This window comes from Lolium rigidum, chromosome 3 (genome assembly GCF_022539505.1).
Source record: "Lolium rigidum isolate FL_2022 chromosome 3, APGP_CSIRO_Lrig_0.1, whole genome shotgun sequence".
In the NCBI taxonomy this organism is placed as follows: Eukaryota; Viridiplantae; Streptophyta; class Magnoliopsida; order Poales; family Poaceae; genus Lolium; species Lolium rigidum.
The window spans coordinates 25,448,714-25,464,136 of NC_061510.1; the positions used below are offsets into that span (position 1 = coordinate 25,448,714).

General features: G+C 42.9%; 2 protein-coding genes across 3 annotated transcripts; both read right to left on the reverse strand.

Moving 5' to 3' along the window:
* Nucleotides 1-7,905: 7,905 nt before the first annotated feature.
* LOC124701308 (thiol-disulfide oxidoreductase LTO1-like) lies at nt 7,906-11,440 on the reverse strand. Of its 2 annotated transcripts, none has more exons than XM_047233356.1 (7): nt 11,272-11,440; nt 10,971-11,205; nt 9,760-10,016; nt 9,543-9,655; nt 9,080-9,227; nt 8,795-8,932; nt 7,906-8,470 (listed from the first exon to the last, which is right to left on the reverse strand). In XM_047233356.1, the coding sequence occupies exons 1-7, from the start codon at nt 11,362-11,364 to the stop codon at nt 8,393-8,395; spliced, it is 1,062 nt and encodes a 353-aa protein (XP_047089312.1). In that variant the 5' UTR covers nt 11,365-11,440; the 3' UTR covers nt 7,906-8,392. The 2 variants fall into 2 exon arrangements, with proteins under 2 accessions (XP_047089312.1, XP_047089311.1); XM_047233355.1 differs by having other exon boundaries at nt 9,543-9,667.
* Nucleotides 11,441-11,651: 211 nt separating this feature from the next.
* Nucleotides 11,652-15,151, reverse strand: LOC124695199 (sorcin-like). Its single transcript, XM_047228075.1, has 10 exons — nt 14,996-15,151; nt 14,848-14,906; nt 14,719-14,759; nt 14,498-14,529; nt 14,210-14,238; nt 14,069-14,105; nt 13,409-13,465; nt 12,677-12,753; nt 12,067-12,140; nt 11,652-11,943 (listed from the first exon to the last, which is right to left on the reverse strand). Exons 1-10 carry the CDS (start codon nt 15,077-15,079, stop codon nt 11,924-11,926), a joined length of 510 nt encoding a protein of 169 aa, XP_047084031.1. The 5' UTR covers nt 15,080-15,151; the 3' UTR covers nt 11,652-11,923.
* Nucleotides 15,152-15,423: the final 272 nt, after the last annotated feature.

Genomic DNA, 15,423 nt, shown 5'->3' on the forward strand with positions numbered 1-15,423 from the left:
CCACTATCTTCAATTCTTCATCACCACCAGCTTTGCTTGAACTGCGATTCCGACGACTCATCCCAGCTCCAGGGACAAAACCACTTGGCCTGGGAAGAGGTTGCTCCACAGCATTGAGGTTGAAAGGCCTCCACGGAAGGAGGTTGAAGATGCACCTGCGCATACACTGCACTGGCGCGTGGAGTGGCCGCCCTTGGCCAGAGATCACCGCGGCCAAGCTTGCCGCTGTGTAGGAACTCCACAAGGAAGCTTCATGATCTTTCCCGGCACTCCAGATCCCACCACAGAAGCCCACCTTCCGCCTCCATGGCGGCTAGGGCGAGCGAGCTCAGCATGAGGAAGAGCACCAACAAGACCATGCTTATTTAAGAGGATCCTGCGAGATCCCTCCCCGAATCTCAATCTCCAACATGGAGCTCCGCCGGAGAACGACACCCACAACCACCTGGAACCGTGCGCGAGCACCAGGAGGAAGAATCCCCACGGCATGACACCAGACACCATATAGGACCAACTACAAACCATACACCTGCTACTAGCTCTACTACTATAAACAAGAGGTCGGCCTCCTCCCCCATCCCCTCCGGCCTACGAAGCCGTCGGAGAAGAGGGGGAGAAGAGCCGGGGATGACCATGAGACTCTCAAGGGAGATGGAGAGAGGAGACAGAACGAGGATGGCACTTGAAAGACTGACGATGGCACTGGAAGCATAACCGAAAACCCCATTATATCTCAAAGCTAGCTAAGCTCTCACTATGCTGCATACTGATACTACAAGCACAATGAAAGCAATAAGATTTTCAGAACTATCCCTCGATCCCATGAGCAGTGGACGATTGGCCGAGGAGGATGAGATTACCAAAGACGACCGGCCTCGGAGCCCGTGAGCTCGAGGTAGGGGAATTGTTATTACCATATCTTTTATCATATGTACTTGGCGGATTCGAACCGGAGCGGATAGTGATCGGATCTGGATCTGGATCTGGTATGAAAACGGATTGTATCGGATTGCATATATGGGAGGAATTTGAAGCTGACTCAGATCAAATGCAGATAATTGCACAAATACACATATTATATTAGAAGTTTGTTTCTGATGGCGTGTAACTCACACGTTCGTTGGGAACCCCAAGAGGAAGGTATGATGCGCACAGCATCAAGTTTTCCCTCAGAAAGAAACCAAGGTTTATCGAACCAGGAGGAGCCAAGAAGCACGTTGAAGGTTGATGGCGGCGGGATGTAGTGCGGCGCAACACCAGGGATTCCGGCGCCAACGTGGAACCTGCACAACACAACCAAAGTACTTTGCCCCAACGAAACAGTGATGTTGGCAATCTCACCGGCTTGCTGTAACAAAGGATTAGATGTATAGTGTGGATGATGATTGTTTGCAGAAAACAGTAGAACAAGTATTGCAGTAGATTGTATTCGATGTAAAAGAATGGACCGGGGTCCACAGTTCACTAGAGGTGTCTCTCCCATAAGATAAATAGCATGTTGGGTGAACAAATTACAGTCGGACAATTGACAAATATAGAGGGCATGACCATGCACATACGTGATATGATGAGTATTGTGAGATTTAATTGGGCATTACGACAAAGTACATAGACCGCTATCCAGCATGCATCTATGCCTAAAAGTCCACCTTCGAGGTTATCATCCGAACCCCTTCCGGTATTAAGTTGCAAAACAACGAGACAATTGCATTAAGTATGATGAGTAATGTAATCAATAACTACATCCTCGGACATAGCATCAATGTTTTATCCCTAGTGGCAACAGACACATCCACAACCTTAGAACTTTCTCGTCATCTGTCCCAGATTTAATGGAGGCATGAACCCACTATCGAGCATAAATACTCCCTCTTGGAGTTAAGAGCAAAAACTTGGCCAGAGCCTCTACTAATAACGGAGAGCATGCAAGATCATAAACAACACATAGGTAATAGATTGATAATCAACATAACATAGTATTCTCTATCCATCGGATCCCGACAAACACAACATATAGAATTACAAATAGATGATCTTGATCATGTTAGGCAGCTCACAAGATCCGATAATGAAGCACATGAGGAGAAGACAACCATCTAGCTACTGCTATGGACCCATAGTCCAGGGGTGAACTACTCACTCATCACTCCGGAGGCGACCATGGCGGTGAAGAGTCCTCCGGGAGATGAATCCCCTCTCCGGCAGGGTGCCGGAGGTGATCTCCAGAATCACCCGAGATGGGATTGGCGGCGGCGGCGTCTCGCAAGGTTTTCCGTATTGTGGCTCTCGGTGCTCGGGGGTTTCGCGACGGAGGCTTTAAGTAGGCGGAAGGGCAACGCGGGGGCCACACGAGGGCCCCACACGCCAGGCCGGCGCGGCCGGGAGCTTGGGCCGCGCCGCCCTGTTGTGTCGGCGCCTCGTGGCCCCACTTCCTTTCCCCTTCGGTCTTCCGGAAGCTTCGTGCAAAAATAGGACCCCGGGCGTTGATTTCGTCCAATTCCGAGAATATTTCTTTACTAGGATTTCTGAAACCAAAAACAGCGTGAAAACAAGAATCGGCTCTTCGGCATCTCGTTAATAGGTTAGTGCCGGAAAATGCATAAATACGACATATAATGTGTATAAAACATGTAGATATCATCAATAATGTGGCATGGAACATAAGAAATTATCGATACGTCGGAGACGTATCAGTTTCCTTTGTGTAATATAAGGTGAGAATAAAATATATAAGACTAGACTATAGCCAAATATGCACACTTGTTCGTGTGCTGACACAACATCATGATAATCAAAAGTTAACATTAGTAACTTGCAAATGCGCAATGCCGATAATAGCATGACACGTCGGGTTGCATGGGAATTTGGGGTTGGGCTAACTTTATAAGATAATCTTCTTTTAGGACCTCAGATAACGTGCAAAAAATGTTAGATGATCCATATCAGTTGGATATCATCAATACCATATACGTTGCCATATCTGCTATCCGCTTGGCCAATATCTACATTATATCCATATCTGGCGAATTCCTACAAATTTATAAAATATCCTCAAAAATGGATGCAGTTGCGGATCTGGAGCAGAAAATATCCGCACTGTTTGCAGCCCTAAATATACCATACATCTAATGAGATTTGCGCATATTTAAAAAGTTCACAAAATCAAATTCTTATACCCAGTAGCTAGTTACAGATTTTTCCCCATAAAAAGAGTTAGTCATAGTTTTGGTTTGAATAAATAATTAATTCATGCATCCAACATTAAGTTTGACATTTGTTTGAGGCCAAGCCGGCGTACTCCGTAGTGGACATGTGGTAGGCAGTGGAGGGGGCAAAAGATGGGAGTACCTCGTCATCCAAGAGGAGGCACGAAGCACACATAGAACATGGACGTCATGCTCTTGTAGGGTTTCAGACAATAGCAGTCAGGGGTGACAGCCGATGGTGGAGACGATTGTTAGGTGAATGGAGGCTGTTGTGCATGCTTGATTTGCTCCAATTGTTGAGTCCGCAGGATGTCGCAACAAATATCATTAACAATAATAAAAGTGTGGAGAACTAGCTTGTGGTTGAATGCTCAGGAGAATGGTTGTATCCCCAACCAACCAGAACTAGACATATGTTTGACATCATGTGTCTTCTAAAGGCAAATTGTTCTTTTAGTGTAAGGTAACATTCTTGTCAATAGCGAGACGCTTGTGACGAATTCGTTAATTTTAGAAGCTCGGCCACTTTGGTCTACTGCAAATGATGTGATAGTGGTGTGCATGCGTATTCGTGTCTAATGTTTACTTGATGTTTCCAAAAATAACATCAAACAGTAGCATTTGTGATTAAATAACCCTTTTCCCTATCAAATTGAACCAACTTGTTATTGGATAGTTGGGGTCGTTGTTGTACCTCCCCCAACCCCCCGGTCTACTAAGGATTAAACAGTAGGTTTGACATCATGGATGCTTACGGTTTGCCCTCCATCTTTCAAAAGGTTGTGTAAGTGTGTGCATGTGGTATTTTACGTGTGTGCACGTCAATCGCTATACTTGGTATTTCTAAAGAAAATACACACTTTGTTGTCACAGAAAAACTTATCCGTATGTATGAATACATCTTTTTATGTCCAACCCCTATGCGCAAAGGTGATACGCACAGAAAAATGCATCTTTCTTGGGGAAACCGCTAAATGCTCCAACAACTTTGTGACGTGGCCATCTTGGTCGATGTTGCAACCACGAACTAGCAAGCATGCGCCAGGCAGCATCTCAACTTGAAAATTGGACATGACCATTTCTTCTCATCTAGCTCCTCGTGAATGAAATGATAAAGATAGATACACATTAATAAATAATAGAAAAAGTTAGATTTTTTTACTCTTATTGAATATTGAATAACGGTAAAGTATTCTAATTCAATAAAGATTTCATGGACAAATATATACTCTTTCATGTCTTAATTTATTAATTTAAAACCCAGTGTGGGCATCCGGTCATACTGTCCAGCTAGCATATCTTCCCGTGTATCTTTCCAGTGTATTTCAAAGATATTGTCATTAATTGGCTTCATGGTCATTGATGCTCAATGTTTATCCATAACGTGTAGACACTTCATATAGATACGGCGTCGTTTTTCTTCTTGGACATACTATCTCTGTCTTGTTTCGAAAAGGACATACTATCTCTGTTTGCTCGAGGCTTCACGATAAACCATCACGCAATGGATGCCAGGCATGCCGTTCTCTGTTTCCTCCTCGTGCTCGCGTTACATGGGAGTCCTGCTGCTGTGGCCGGTTCGTGTTTCTCCTATTTCCCCCTCTCATTGTGTTTGTGTTTGTGTTTGTTAATTCGATGCGCATTTTTGTTTTTGAAATATTTTTGATGCAAACTGATCTATGATTAAAAAAAAATAGTGGTGCTATGTACTACAGTACTACTAGGAGTATTGTTTTTTATCGTCAAAAAAAGGGGTGCTATTATTTTTGTCAGTTTCATGACAACTGTCATGTGAGACAGAGCTTAACTAACGCTTCGATATTTGCACGTGATATTTTCGCGCAGAGGATTGCGATCATGGAGGTTCGAAAATGCCATTTTGTTTCGACGCAATATGCAAGGTGAACTGCTGGGCGCGGGCGGCAGTGGTCGGCGCTCGTGTCAAAGAAAACAGCTGCTGGGGCAAAAAGGATGACAGCTGGTGTATCTGTCTGTTCTGCAAAAACTGAGTAGCTGACTTTGTAGTGTCAGGGCCGTCTCTCCATTTCTTTAGAACCAAGGAATCAAATAGGCTCTTTGGACGACTTCTCCCAGTATACTTATTCATATTATTTTGCCTTCACTGATGAAACACTCTGCACTTCTACTCTCCCTGTGTCACAACAGTCCAATTAATCTCCCGTTTCAGTCGAATTCCATACGGAAGTGTTATAGCTTTATTGTTTTCAGAAACTTGATGCAGTGATCTGACCGTATGAAAATGGTGTAGCAGTTGTATGAAGAGTTATAAACGTGCAGAAGATATCAGAAAATTGGATTTTCCGCGCTCGCACCCCATTTTGGCAATATGCATGACTAGGTGTCAAACAACAAAAAGATGATTATGAATACTTGCCAATTTTGTGCCAAAAATTGGACAAAAGATTATTATGCTCTTGCTTCGGAGCCTCGTTATTATCCATTTCAAACAACTCCCTTCACTTCCTTTTCAGTAATGTAGATGTGGAAAAAGTTGAGCAGATGAGGTATATCATCAATTTGTCCTTGTTCCACGGAGAAGAATTTGAAACCGGAGAGAACCAACCAAATTCTTATATAGGTTAGTGATCGTTAGGCAAACCAAATATGCTTGTGTATTCGGTTATACCTTGCCATACTTAGGGCTTGATATCTCCATTATGCATTTATGCATGCATGGTTAGGATTTGTAGGGTAATGGCGGCTCTCGCGCACGGGAGATAGGTGTTCGACGGCAGTGCGGGCTTGCGGGAGCTAGAGCGAGCTCTGGCGATAGGTAGGGAGGGCGATGGGTGTCGAGAGTCTGAGGTGGGTGTTGGGGTAGGAGAGTGGGGAGGCTCAAGGTGAGCACGAAGAAGGTTGGGTCCATTCCGGGTAGGTGGGGTTGTAGAGGCGCCGATGCTGGCGGAATGGGCACGCGTTAGGCTGTTAATAAGTGTAGTAGACGTACTTTTTTGAAAGATATGGCCATCTCCTGGTTTTTTGGAAATATTAAGTCAATGATTTTAATTGTCGAACTTTCTGACTTTTTTATTCAGAACAAAGGTATAAGTTTTGTCTCATCTTATTAAGCCAATTAATCAGGTCGAGTGGATTGAAAAACCGGTCATTCACAACAACTGAACAAAGGTTGTATCAAAAAATTAGGATTCAATTGTTATTTTTTGGAAGCAGAGAAAAAGTTCTGTTTTTCTCTCTCTCTCGTGAGGGCAGAGTATCTTTGCGTGATCAAATGAACTATTATATTATGTTCAAAAAAAATGAACTATTATTCTTTATATCAAACGTACATATCTCACTTGTATAAGATCGCAGCTATATGCCTTCCTCCACGTGGCAACTTCATTTTTGAGGCAGCCACTCAATGCTCCAACATGGTGAAGTGGCCACCCCGGCTGAGCTGGCAACTACGAAACCAGCAAGCATGCGCCAGCTAGTACGACCATCTGATGCTACCGACAAGCTAGCGTCATTGATTGCATGGTCTTAACGATATGCTTCCAGTGTATCTGAAAGATATGGTCATTGATTCCCGAATAGGAACATTTATGAAGAACATGCAGAGACTTATATAGATTACTCCATCGTCTTTCTTCTTTCGTATACAATTTGATTCTCCTTGAAGCTTGGCAAGAAACTGTTATATACCATGGATGCCAGGCATGCCGTTCTGTGTTTCCTCCTATTGCTTGTGTTGCACGAACGTCCTACTGTTGTTGCAGGTCCTTCTTTCTCTCCCTCTCATCCTGTTTAGGATAATTTATTGCAAACTGGTCTACAATAAAATTAGCATACAGCAGTTTCCTTTCTTTTAAGCTTCTAGAACATACTTTGGGCGCCATGTATACTGTTTTCAGTTTCACGAAAAATTGTCAACATAACTTAACAGCTGCATATGCATATGGTATTTTCGTGCAGAAGAGTATTGCAATTACGGGACTATGAAGATGCCATTCTGTTTCGGCGCTCTGTGTATCCTGGAGTGCTGGATGCAGGGGATAGTGATAGGGGCTCGTGTCAAAGAACACAGTTGTTGGGGAGCAAAGGAGACCAGCAGCTGTATCTGTCTTTACTGCAGAAAATAAACTAGCTTAGCCTTCAAGCAAAGATAAATAAAAGGTTTCTGCTAAAAGTGTGGTGTCAAGGCCGTCATCCAAACAGATGCCGTCACGAATAGTTATTCCAAGCATTGGTCATTTGGTCTCACAACGCTAAAGATGTTAGCACAACCCTGTGGTTTTCTCTAATTCTTAGAACCAGTGAATCAAAGAGGCTATTTGGACTCCTCCTTGCATATGTTACTTGTTACTATTTTGATATTTTCCTTCATTGATGAAATAGCTGCACTACTATTGTACTAGTGTCAAAGTCTATATGTGTGTGATTTTTTTTTACTTTCAGATGCTTGATGCAATAATCTTGCCCACATGAACACATGTAGCGGTTGTATGAAGATATTGGAACTACCAGGTTTCCACGCTGGCACCCCATGCTGAGAATACATGGCTAAACTTCAAACAAACATTAAAGATTATGCACAATGGGACATTTACAGCGATTTTGTTGAGAAAATCAAGATCGTCTCCTACTGTTTGAAGTAATAATGCAGAAAGTCATTTTGCTCTCCTTGTCTCAGTGAGGAAGCAAAGTAAGAGCAGAAGATACTATCGGCTCCACTCAAGAGTCAAGACATCTTTATATCTGAACATCAAGTTCAAACTGATCTCCCATTCAGCAAAGTCCATAAGGAAACTCGGGAGCGTGTCAAAGGGTGACTGACATGTTTTACACAATGTACTTCTGTAGTAGTGCAGATGTCCAAGTGCAGAGTATACTAGGAGGACGAAAATATGTGTGGTTTCCCAGCCACCTACCAACGTTTTACAGCACAAACTACAGACTCTACAAAAAGGATGTACATGTTCCTCCGAGGTTCTTCTATTTTCTCGTTCTGCGCATGAGTGAACAAGTAGAGCTTTTACATAGTATTACAATGATTAGTGGGTGAATTTAGTAAATCTATGCACACTGGAAGAGACCTCCTAGTCTCGAGCTTGATGAATATGTTGTGAACTACCACCAGCTTCAGACTCTTGCCTCCAGAGAGCTCTCAACGATGGTTCCACGTTTCGACTCGGTGGGGATGCTTCTGCTCGTGGTTCATGGCCTTAAGATTGTTCGGGGACCTCGGAGACAAAACCTGATTCTTCTGCGAGAACTGAGAGTTCCTTGTCACCACTCAGGAGCTGAATGAGGGAGGTACACAGTCAATACGTGAACACATGGGAAGAATTAATCACATAGTGCATCTAAGGACAAAATGCTGACGGAGACATGCAAAAGCCATGACATAATATAACAACGGATAACATCATAGGTCAAAACTGAAACTAGATGCATGCAACAGCAAAGTAAGAGCAGAAGATGTCATCTGAGGAGAAACTACAGATTCAGTGTGCTTAATACCGACAGCAATGCAGATGTGAACCGATAAATTAAATCAGGCCTCAAATAATGGATGATATCATGGACTTAAACTATAATGGAAACATCAAAGTTATGGGGAGTACTTTGCCGTTGATGATCCATGTTGGAAAACCGTCTAGACCAGTGGCTGCACATTCATTGGCCATTTTCTTTCCCTTACCGGCTCCGTTTGGGAAGCATTCCACATAATCCAGAATTTCCATAGCTTCACGACCAAACATCTGCATGACCATATGGTAAGCATTAACAGTAGGCTTTGACTGATTTTGTTCTACTTTTTTTTTATATCTTGCTCAGCGCAGCAACAATGAGATCCTGTGGTATTAACTATGAAGCTATAAATTCAAGAAAGAGGAAACAGCTCGTACCTGTTTTTGCTCATTGCAATGAGAACACCAGAACGCTCCATACATCTTTGCACCTATGGAGTGTAGATGTTTTGCCAGTGAGATCGCAAAAGGGGTTGATTTGGCTGTTACCTCTATTTTGTATGGTTCTAATACAAAATCATCTGTGCTGCATAAAATGAAAAAAAAAAGAATCTATAAGTCACTTGTGATGATTTTAAAAGAAGCGGAGTATGTAGGCTACAAATTCACATCAATTACTTAGCACAAAACGTGTGATTAATGTCAAAATGGCTGGTCACCAACTAAAAGGATAACGTTGAATTGTTGTCATCACTATGCAAAATGAAACAAATAAAACTATAATAGAAAGAAAAAATGTAACGTCTTACAAAAGCACGACTATATAACTTGGAGTAAACAACAAAGAAGACGGCTTATAATCTGTATTTTCACCGATAACCAATTTGAGAGGAAACCTCACCCCTTCAATTGAGTAGTAGCTGAACTATAGGAGTTCGTTAAAGAAAGAGCAACAATGACAGCTACAGCTAACTGAAGACCAACAAACTTCTGGATGCGTGCCAAGCCAATGTCCTGCAAAAATACCTTTGAGAAAGGTTAGTTGGATGGGTTACTTGATCACCAAAAGGTGTAAATGAAGAACAGGACCAGGTTGATGTGTTTAAGAAAGCACACACCTTTATTCTGATGAAAAATAACGTGAAGGAGATAAATGCTGACGATAGGCAGTATACACAAGAGGTCCCAACAAATTTGGTGTTGAGAATGAAAAGGAAATAAGCACTCGCGGTCGCCAACGAAGTAGCGAGCAGAAGCAAGGTCAAGCGAATATCCAAGTCATCAAGTCCAGGGAGTAACTCCTCGCTGTTTTCTTGCAGAGAAAGCGCAGCAACCAAACCATATGCCAACATACCAACCAACGGAAGAGGGATCCCTGCCGAATTCAAGAGAGGCCACTTGTTAACCATGAGCCGTAGAACTGTATTATCATCGTGTGAAAGTAACCAGCAGGACACAAAAATACAAGTTCAGCCAAATCACTTCTACCTACGGGGTTATAGAAGGGAAGATCATGGGCAACATTCGGAATAAAATACGCATTAAATCTCAAAGCTAGCTAAGCTCTCACTATGGTACATACTGATACTGCAAGCACAATGGAAGCTCTTGGCGAGTAGTGAAGAGGACAGCTTGACCGGAGGGTAGTCTCGGGAGCGGAAGACAGCGTTTTCTCTCTGTTGCTATTCTCAGCACCTTTTACAGTAGAATTAGTATTAAGAATAGCTTGGTTTGGTGCAAATGTCATATAAAAAAGGCATTCCCCTATATGCTGTTAGATGTACTGCAAAAAGGTCAAGTTAAAGAAATATTAGGCAAATTGTTTCGGCTGTCTGTGCTATCATTTTTATGGAAGCTTTTAAGCCTGTTGTCCAGATGCTGCTGCCTCAAAGTAGTTCTTTAAAATTTTTTAGTTTTCTTCTCTGTATTGTTTTTTGAAACAAAGTACTCTGTATTGTTCATGTGCTGAACTTCATAGTTGGAGGTAGCACAGCAGCAGCAGCTACTCTCACCAGGTGCCTTTCGCCGTGCGATGAACCTATGTATCGATGTACCTTTTTTCACATCTGTAACTACATTTTCACATCTCTTTCATAAAACGCATTTTGCATTTCATTTTGGATTCCCCCCTCGGAAAAATTGATAAGTCCTTGAGGCTTGGCGGCCCCGGTCATCAGAATATTAGCAAAACAAATTGCAAATTTTGCAATGTCCAACATTGAGTCAGTCCATGGTTGATCTGTCACCAATGCAAGATGGCCTCTATCGTCTTTTCGAGATCCCTCGATCCCGTGAGCAGTGGACGATAGGCCGGGGAGGATGAGATTACCAAAGACGACCGAATAGTCGCTGTCGAGCACGTCGCCGCAGCCTCCGCCGCCGACGGGGCAGAAGGCCTCGGAGCCGGTGAGCTTGAGGTAGCTGAGGTAGCCGGTCTCCAGTAACCCCAGCCCCGCGACGCCCGCGGTCCAGGCGCTCGTGGAGACGCCCCACAGGGACGAAGGCGGAGGGGTCTCCTGCTCCGGGGAAGGCGGCTCCGCGCAGCACCTGAACCGCGCAGCTCTCTGCAAGAACCACGGAATCAGAGGGTTGTGGCGACGGCACTTGGAATTGCAGGTGATGGGTTTTACCTTGATGACGCGCGGGGAGAAGGTGGCGGAGGCGGCGCGGCGGGTCGGGGGCGGGAGGAAGGAGATGGAGAGGGCTGCCGAGATGGTCGCCATGGCGGAGACGGAGGTGAGTGGTGAGAGCTCGCCTGACCTCTCAGCTCTCTGCACACGACTGTTCTCTGGGCCACAGTTCGCACTGAGCTTACTGGATCTTGCAGCTGATCCATACTCATAAAAATAGTCCAGGCCCATACTCTTTTGTTTTACTGGACCTTTCTAGAGATCTTTTCCAAAATTATGCTTGCCATTACTCTCGAAAAAAAAATTTATGCTTGCCATGGATAACAGAAATAATAATGCAGAAACAAGAAAAAATTCCAGAAAATAACCAAGTGAGAGAGTAGTCCAAGCAATGGGGATTATTCCTGTGTTACTAGATACAAATCATACAATCATGCATGAGCATGTCTCATTTTCTGTGTATATACAGCCCTGGATGGTATTAAATTCCAGAGGAACATGGAGAATGTAACCAAATGATGACTTGTAATTTAGACTGCCATATGTGCCACCAAACCTTCTTTGGCAAACAATGAGTTGAACTAGAATCTGGTCCGGTGGCTGGTGACATTTTCTTTTATGGTCTTCCATGTACAATTTTCAACTAATACGGCTATATCCTGCAGTTCGCCGCTGTAGAATGACAGGATTTAGTGAAGAAGGGTGGAACCAACTTAGAACAGTAGTATCATTTTATGATGTTATCTGTCTTTGATGAATAAGCAGCAGACGTTGATACAGGGGACAGAAACTCACTGCAGTAAACGAACTGGTTGAAATCCAAAGTCACTTTCCCTTGCTTGGTTGTATCGAATGAACTGAACAAGTTACTGCAAAAACAACACAAGTATATTATCAGTATAAACTTTAGCACATGGGATCACTCAAAAAAAAATAGCACATGGGACTTGGTAAAATGCAAATCATGCACAGAAAAAATTGTCGCAAAATACTCCTCTTATTCAAAGAAAAACTGAATCATAACAGTTGATGTAGATCCTACAGTGCCAACAAGAAGCAAGTAAAACCTACAGTAATATTTGATTTTCATGAACGTGTAGGTACAAACTAAAAACCTAGCTTGCATAACCAATTCCTACTAGTGCCCTGCTGGAATGTCCTTTTCCCAGAAAATAGATATAATAACTGTTCATAGAGAACAATGAACTATGCAGTAACAATTAGGTTTCAGACATAAAGTAAAACAAGGTAATTACTACAAAGGAAAAACAGTGAGAGTGCCTGCATATGGTCACTATACAGTAACCACAGACCACAACCAGGCCTGCAGCTAGGTTGAAAGTAGAAGTTAACAGCTGGTTATCATAACTTGAATGTTATGTTGGTGGTACCATGATGGACATACCGAGCTGACTGCACAAAGATGCAGATTGATATGAACTCATCCAAACGAACCCTCCCCTTCTTGCTCTTGTCGAAGCTCTGAGAAGGGCCAAGCATCAAGTATGGCACAGTATAAAGGATGTGTTTGATGTACCAAGACAGTTAAAGAATAAAGTTCTAGAATAAGAAGCATTAATGCAACTACAGGCACTGCATACTACTACTAGCCAAAGGGCTCTAGGCTGTGTAGGTAGGAAATGATTATGGTCTGACAGACAAAGAAGATGTGCTAAACTAGCAGTTTTTTGGGGGCAACAGTTCAGATATCAAGTTCTGAAATTCAAACTACAAATCTTCATTTTATATTCACCTATTTTCAAGCTCACATAGAAAACTGACAGTAAAAAATAATCAACTTGGAAGCAAATACTCAGCATGAAAATTTTAGAGGCTACTAGTTCCAAGTTCACATAAAAAACTGAGTGTAACAAAAACTCATGAAAATTTAACAGGCTAACACCAGTTTTACACCGAGATGCTCCAGATTACAAGAAAAGGCAGCTTAGGATAAATAAGTTCTTTGTATCAAGTTTGTAATTTGGGAAGGCTTATCCTTCGTGTTTATGCTTCAAATATACCAGTGCAATAGTTTCTCACAAGCTCATGATAACATTCCACAGAGCTTATGTACACTCTAGAGCTAGACAAGAATAATCCTATGATCAACTTTGCACTAGCAATGAATGGTAAGTACCTCGCAAACTGTGTAGAAGGCAGGTGAATCCAAAGAAAACCCGAGTTTGATTAATGCCTGTATAGAGAAGAGGAAAGTAAATAAAATCAATGTAAGATTTCTCATATGAGCGGAAGGATTTGGTCAGGTAGGTGGCCTAGTCAACACAAGGACCTAAAACAGCTGAATAGACACAGTGACAGTACATCTCAAAAACAGTACATCTCAAAGCAGCTCGAATTGGTGTTTCGGCAATTTGTTGGTCTATTTGGACTTGTCGGAATGATTTATCTTTAACAAACAAAAGGGGACAAAAATTTTGCAGGTTATTCTTCGTGCGGCGCATTGGATACAACTATGGGTGTATATGCTTCCGGAGGACCAGCGGGATACTATGGTTACTGGGTGCAATCGTCTGCTGAAGGTCACTCAGGACTGTTATTTCCAGGCTACTGGATGGCGGCATATTAGCAGAATTCAAGATGGATAGTTTTTGTGTACTTTTCATCTATCTTTGGTTGTTTTTTTGTTTCAACAATAGCAGACGCTTCTTATGTAAAAGCACTTTTTGGTGACAATAATTATATAAATAAATGGTTGTGTGCATCGATTGATGCAGAGGCCGGGGCGCTGCTCCCATATCTAAAAAAAATCTCAAAACAGTTGAAATTAAAATATCACCTCATACACCTCCTCAAGACTGAGAAATCCACGACCCCTGAAGTTGAGGAAATAAGAAATTTAGGCAGATGCAGTGAGCACCTTAACTCAAGAAAAATACAGACTGTATCAAAGATGAGGGTGGCACTTGAACAATAATACCTTTCTAGGGTGGAGAAGACAGTCTGCACCTGCATAGTAAAAAGAGCATACAAAAAAATCAAGTCAAATAGGAAATGTGCAATTAGGATTGCATTGCAGTGAAATTCACTCCTCTCGAATGTAATGTGCCATGTAATGTTACTTTGGTACAGAATAGTAGGCCAGTTACTTCATATTTCATTCAACCGAAGTTTAAATATCATCATCACAGATAATTAGTTGATACACACTGCATACTAACGGTTTCAGTTACTAATCCTGAATGACCCAGATAGAGAGCCCACATACCTTCTGGAGAAACTTGTTAAGAGCCAAAAACTCTGCAAAGGACAATGAGTACAGCAAGCGAGGTTATTATTAGATCGTCTCTCAAGTGATCACAAATTCACAATGCGGCATAAATGGTCAAATTTGCTCAACAGAAGCTCGCATGGATACGTGCAGGTAGCATCGTGGGAAGTTGATACTAGGATTCAGTTTGACTTTGACCTGCAGAATTAGGTGCTAACCTTCGAAGCTCATGGTGCCGTTCCCATCGAAGTCGTACATCCTACAGAATACAAATACACACGCATCAGCCCCAATTCCATTCCCAAATTGAGCTAAGACAACGAAAGCCGCCACGGCGAGTGGAGGACCTGATCATCTGCTGCACGATGGAGAGGGGGAAGTCGAGGTTTCCCACGGCCAGAGCGCTCTGGTGGGAGGACAGCCGGATTCGCGCGTTAGTTGGGCAAATTCTCGTCTTGGGCATGTCCGAGCACGGGGAGGAGGAGGTAGGAAAACCTGGAGCTGAGGAGGCGTGATGTTGCCGGTGCGGGCGGCGTCGACGCGGTCGAACCACTCCCGGAGCACCACCGCGTTCTCCATCTTTGGCCGCCGGCGACGCTGTCTACCAGAGCGTTGGCGACGGAGACTACCAGAGCGTTGGCGCAAAGAGGAAATGAACAAGAGTCTTCGCCACAGAGAACCGTGTATTCTACTGCCTTCAAGACTAGTATACGGAGAAACAAGTTTACGCCTTGTGCCTGGACTGTGCTCACACGTATTGCTTCAGCCTTCTAGAGGGTCTGTTACAGTTTACAGAAGAAACTTGTTTCAAAATGCAATACTCAGAATTACTTTCAACTGTAAGACAAAATTCATCTTTCTTTTGAAACTTACAATGTTGATCAAAATTACTCCAAGTTCAGATTTCGTCTTTCTTTTTCTGA